The sequence below is a fragment of the Gnatocerus cornutus genome, chromosome 7 (assembly GCF_029298725.1).
Source record: "Gnatocerus cornutus isolate USDA-ARS CGAHR chromosome 7, icGnaCorn1.1, whole genome shotgun sequence".
NCBI classification, from domain to species: Eukaryota; Metazoa; Arthropoda; class Insecta; order Coleoptera; family Tenebrionidae; genus Gnatocerus; species Gnatocerus cornutus.
This window is the reverse complement of record NC_142239.1, coordinates 17,721,070-17,726,873: the sequence shown is the minus strand read 5'-3', so window position 1 is coordinate 17,726,873 and position 5,804 is coordinate 17,721,070. Positions and strand designations below refer to the sequence as shown.

The following is a 5,804-nucleotide window of genomic DNA, read 5'->3' as shown; positions in this document are numbered from 1 at the left end:
TTCAGTTTCCCCGGCTAACGGTTGCAGGAAAGCCATGCGCAGAGGTTCGTGTGCAGGAATTGCCAGGAAATTGTTGAATTAAGTGTTTTGTTGCATGTTTTTAAGGAGACAGGCGAAATGCTCGGGAATTAAACTTGATTTATGTGGGAAGAAGCGGGAAGGATTATTCTGGAGGAATGAGAATGGAAATGGGCGGCGGAGGCTGTGGAGGCGGCGACCGACATCTGGCGGGGTTTGTTTCACCATGAATAGATTCCTTTCGTTCAATTCGGTTTTATTTTTTTTTTTAAATTGGCCGTGGAGGCATTTGACGATAGGACTGGTCAACTTTGCTCGTCCTAACAGAACAGAACAGAACGTCAAAAATAACTGGCATTTTTTGCAAATAAATTTTTTATCTATCGTAACTTCAATGATAAATGAATGAAATTTAAAGATTTTATTAGCTGTAACAGTTCTGTTAAGTTTAAAAAAATTGTAAAATTTTAGAACAAAAAACACAAAATGTAGTAATTTTTAGTTGGATAAAATATAAAAATTTTCAGTATTTTGTAATAAATTCCTTAATTTTCGTACCTTCAATAATAGAGCAATGTAACTTGGAAACTTTTTCGATGGGACAGATTTATAAAGTGTACAAAATAACAGAATTTTAGAACAAAAAACACAAAATTTAGAAATTTTTAGTTAGTAAGATTTAAAATTCTCCAGTATTTTGTAGTTAATTCCTTAATTTTTGTACCTTCAATGATAAAGCAATCAAACTTGGAAACTTTATTAGTTGTGGTAGTTTTATTGAATGTACAAAATTGCAGAATTTTATAACAAAAAGTTTTTATTTGAATCAGATCTAACATTTTTCAGCAATTGTTTCTTAAAACTTTAGAAATTTTTTGTTAATTTCAGATTGAACGTTCAAAATTCACCTTTATTGTCAAGGGAGGTGACTTTATTTTTTTTCTTAAAAATTAAGAAACTTGTTAATTTCATATTAAAACGTTCAAAATTTACCTTTTTTGTAAACTTGGAATGTGACTTGATTTTTCGCGATTCAGCCGTTGAATTTTTATACAAATTGGTCGTTTTGTAGATTTCGAGCTCTTCTTCGCAAATTCAAGCCAGAAAATGGCGAGAATCAGCGAGAAATCGTCGTTTAGCATCAAAATATGCGGATTTCTCTAAAAATTTGCTGATTTTGTGCAGATTTCATATGTTTTTGATAAAAACTGGTGGTTTTGTAGATTTAACCTTAAAATTTTAAAAATTTTGTTTTTTTTGTAATTTCGTTTTTTTAGTAATTTCAGATTGAAACGTTTAAAATTCACTTTTTTTGTCATTTCGACGGTGACTTAATTTTCCATTAAAATTTTAGAAATATCGTTTTTTGTTAATTTTATTTTGCAACGTTCAAAATTCACTTTTTTTGTCAATTTGGAAGACGACTTGATTTTTTCTTAAAATTTTAGAAATTTCGCTTTTTTGTTAATTTTCCTTTTAAAACGTTAAAAATTCATTTTTTTGTCAATTTCGAATGTAACTTGATTTTCCATTAAAATTTTAGAAACTTTGCTTTTATGTTAATTTTTGATTCAAACGTTCAAAATTCACTTTTTTTTGTCAATTTGGAAGGTGACTTGATTTTTCGCGGTTCATCCGTAATAAACGCTTTAATTTTCGTACCTTCAATGATAAGGCAATGAAACTTGAAGCCTATTAGTTGGGACAGTTTTATTAAGTGTACAAAATTGCAAAGTTTTAAAACAAAAACACAAAATTTAGAAATTTGAATTTGAATAAAATCTAAAATTGTTCAGCTTTTTGTAATAAATTTCTTAATTTGCGTACCTTCAATGATAAAACAATAAAACTTAAAAATTGTATTAGCTGTGACAGTTCTATTAACTGTACAAAATTTCAAAATTTTAGAGCAAAAAACACATTTGTTAGACATTTTTATTTGAATGAAATCTAAAATTTTTCAGCATTTTGTAATAAATTCGTTAATTTTCGAAGCTTCAATGATAAAGCAATAAAACTTGGAAACTTTATTCGTAGAAACAAATTTATTAAGTGTACAAAATTACAGCACTTTTGAACAATAGACACAAAAATTAGAAATTTTTATTTGAATAAAATCTAAAATTTTTCAGCATTTTGTAATAAATTAATTGATTTTCATACCTTCAATGATAAAGCCATGAAACTTGAAGATTGTATTAGATGTGACAGTTCTGTAAACTTTACAGAATTTCAAGATTTTAGAACAAAAAAAAATTTTTAGAAATTTTTATTTGAATAAGTTTTTAAAGAATTTTGTAATAAATTCTTTAACTTTGGTGGCTTTAATCATAAAGGAATAAATCATGTAGACTTTGTTAGCAGTGACAGTTTAGAAAATTGCAGAATTTTAGAACAAAAAACAGAATTAAAAAAAAAATTATTTTTTCAAAAACCAGCCGTGAAGACACTTGGGGACCGGTCCAGGAGTGTTAAACTCCGCCCTTCCAAGCTCTTTGAAACTAACAGCATCGAGGATGATTACCCCGACTCTGTTGGTGTCGCCACGACCCCAAACCATGGAGGCAATGACCACACCATCGTCTTCAAACTGGCTGTTGGGGCAAGGAACAAAAATCGGTTCGCTCGGATAACAGTTGTCTTCGCTCCAAGTTTTTGAGGTCTTGGAGAAGGTGTCGACTTTGATGATGGTACCAGGATTTGGTGCGTCCACGTCGGCGCTGATGGCGTAGAAATATCGATATTTTTTCCCTAAATATCTCTCATAGTTGATTCTAGGAGTCTCGCAACCTAAATCAGACAGTTTCTCAGGCTTCACGAAGATTTCTTCGTTGTTCAAAAAATACGCTTCGGCTCTAGTGTTTTCCAGAGAAACTAAATTCGACTTGGACTTATCAGGTTTTAAGGGAAGCACAAATCTGAGAGGTTTTGACCGAAACATTTCGGCGTAATTTTCGTTTTCTTGCATGTTCTGGAAGAGAAAAACGGTCAGAGGTTTGACCAAAAGAACCAACTACCTTCATGGCCTTAATATACATGCACTCCAACATTCCAGGATCTCGATACGTGCAGATGTCGAGGATCACAAAATCACCCACCTCATACTGATTGATTATGTGTAAATAAAAAAAAGCGGACGCGTAGAATTTTAAAAATAAACTTCCGGTTTTTCTGCTGATCAGATTGATTTGGGTCTTCTCGTGTTCGTACCACCGGAAACATCCTGCCAATGGGTCGTTCTTTAGTTTGCTGGTTATCATGCCGCCCACGGAGATGCTCAAAGGTTGTTCCACGATAACGAAGAAGTTGTCGGTGATGCCTGAAGATGGTGCAGTCAGAGATTTAGCTTCTTTTGCGGCTTACCAAATGTGTGCATGTATGAAGGATGGAAGGTCCATCTTGCAGGGATCCCTGCGGTGATTTTGGCTTCTTTGAACATGTTGCTGGTCGAACCACAACCTCAACACAAAGAAAAAATTGTAACACTTTCTGTTCGTCTCATCAACTCGTTTTATTTATACCTCTTTTCTTTGGCGGAAACTTCACGATGGTGTGGTGAGGTCCTGAAGGATACAGCGTCATCGCCATATTGTACACCGAACCTTTAAAAAAACTTTGAAAAGGAATTAAAAATTTGTAAAACCAGCACCATCGGCCATAACATGCGGATGCGAAGTGTGGTGAACTATCGAAACAAATTCGCTGACATCCACGCGCTCTTCCGTCTCCAAACTTTCATGATCCACCCTATGGATCACTGGGATTTCCCCAAACGCGTAAACTTCATCCCCGAAAGGATAAACCGAAATCATGGAATTATCCGAAATATCTTCCATCTTCGGATTAAAAACCGCCGCCACTCTCTGGAAGATCGTCCTGCAAGGATCCGGCACAGCTTTCGTCCCAAACTCCGTAAGAACGATTCTATTGGCTGCTCGGTTGCGTTTCCAGACTTCGGATTGGAGGAACCTGCACTGGTAAGTTACTTTTCCCTCTCCGATGCAAAACCTTCAAGTTCAATTAATTCGTACTGGAGGAATTTCTGGTAATTTTACCGGTGCAACAATGAAGAGCTGTCGAATAAATGCTCGAAGAAGTCATTTCCAACTTTGATGCTCCCAGGTCCGTTTCGCAACAAAGAACCTTTTATCCATATGGGGATGATACCGCGGAGGGTACCTTCGAGGGGTTCTTTGATTTCTTCTTCGCATGAACGCAACCAGACATTGACATCACAGTAGGGGTAGCATCCCTCAGTCGGCTACAAATCCAAATTAAATTTATAGTGATAGGGGTGACTTACACGTGTTGCTTCGACATGCTTGGAACTGAGTGGTAGCGGTTATATCAATACCTCCTATTAACAAAAGTCACCGGTTTCGCGTGTGGTCATAGATAAAAATTTGTTTTTTATAAAAGCCATTAATTTTTATCTAGTGACCTTAAAATGCACCGTCAAGTGACAAAATAATTGGAACGCGCGAACCCGGATAGACAAAAGTCTATCTTTATCTAGGAGGCGGTGCGTTACATATTTAATTAAATTTAGTTGAAGTAGTTCAAGGTTGGAGTATTGATTTTAGGAGTTGCATCATCAAAGAAAATAAAAATCTAGTTTTCTCTCTTTCTTCTAAAACATGGTGCTATGCCCAGTTCTAAACTACGAGAAGATTTGGATCTACGTGAAATTCTGCGTAAAATGAGATACAATATGTTTGAGTAGGATTTTTTTAATTTTGAATTTCGAAAAATGTAAGAACGAAAAAACTCAAATTTTAAAAATGTTCTCTTTGAAGTTCAAGCAAAAATTCCTTACACCTTTCAGTAAAATTTGTAATTTTAGTATTTTTACAGCTGCAGCTACGAAATTTTAGGAAGTTACTATTTTTGGGTCTTGTATTACTCTACCAAATTGCAAAATTATGGAGCAAAAAACTCAAATTTTAGAAGTCATAAGCAAAAATTTTCAATGTCCTACAGTAAAAATTATAATGTTGGTAATTTTAGAGCTACAACTAAGAAATTTGGGCAAGTTACTATTTTTGAGTTGTTTATTAACTCTACTAAATTGTAAAATTGTACAGCAAAAAATTTAAATTTTAGAAATGTATATTTTAAAGACTAAGCAAAAATTTTCAGCGTCTTTCAGTAAAATTTGTAATTTTGGTAATTTTAGGGATACAGCTATGAAATTTAGGAAAATTACTATCTTTGAGTCGTTTATTAATTCTACTAAATTGCAAAATTGTACAGCAAAAAACTCAAATTTTAGAAATGGTTATTTTGAAGCCAAGCAAAAATTTACAACGTCTTTCTGCAAAATTTATAATTTTCGTAATTTTAGAGATATAGCTACGAAATTTGAGAAAATTACTATCTTTAAGTCGTTTATTAATTCTACTAAATTGCAAAATTGTAGAGTAAAAAACTCAAATTTTAGAAATGTTTATTTTCAAGTCCAAGTATCCCAGACTCCAGTCAAATTTGTGATTTTGGTAATTTTAGAGGAAGTTACTATTTTTAAGTCGTTTAGCTCTACTAAACTGCAAAATTGTACAGCAAAAAACCCAAATTTTAGAAGTGTTTATTTCAAGTCCAAGCAAAAATTTCCAAGATCTTTCAGTAAAATTTGTAATTTTAGTAATTTTATGGCTACAACTACGAAATTTGGAGAAGTTACTATTTTTGAATGGTGTATTTACTCTACCAAATTTCAAAATCATAAAACGAAGACTCAAATTTTAGAAATTTTGAATAAATGACACTTTTTGTGCATGATTTAATTA

The 5,804-nt window shown here is 33.0% G+C and overlaps 1 protein-coding gene across 1 annotated transcript; it reads right to left on the bottom strand.

The window, feature by feature from the left end:
* Nucleotides 1-2,341: 2,341 nt before the first annotated feature.
* ninaB (neither inactivation nor afterpotential B) lies at nucleotides 2,342-4,531 on the bottom strand. Its single transcript, XM_088041126.1, has 7 exons — nucleotides 4,324-4,531; nucleotides 4,074-4,279; nucleotides 3,668-4,026; nucleotides 3,540-3,620; nucleotides 3,382-3,477; nucleotides 3,036-3,337; nucleotides 2,342-2,989 (listed from the first exon to the last, which is right to left on the bottom strand). Exons 1-7 carry the CDS (start codon nucleotides 4,336-4,338, stop codon nucleotides 2,438-2,440), a joined length of 1,611 nt encoding a protein of 536 aa, XP_087897252.1. The 5' UTR covers nucleotides 4,339-4,531; the 3' UTR covers nucleotides 2,342-2,437.
* Between the last annotated feature and the right edge of the window lie 1,273 nt (nucleotides 4,532-5,804).

Coding starts and splice junctions, on each gene's coding strand:
- ninaB (XM_088041126.1), bottom strand. Junction 4,027..4,073: donor AGCTCTTCATTGTTGCACCG/GTAAAATTACCA, acceptor TTGAACTTGAAG/GTTTTGCATCGGAGAGGGAA. Junction 2,990..3,035: donor TGTATATTAAGGCCATGAAG/GTAGTTGGTTCT, acceptor TTTCTCTTCCAG/AACATGCAAGAAAACGAAAA.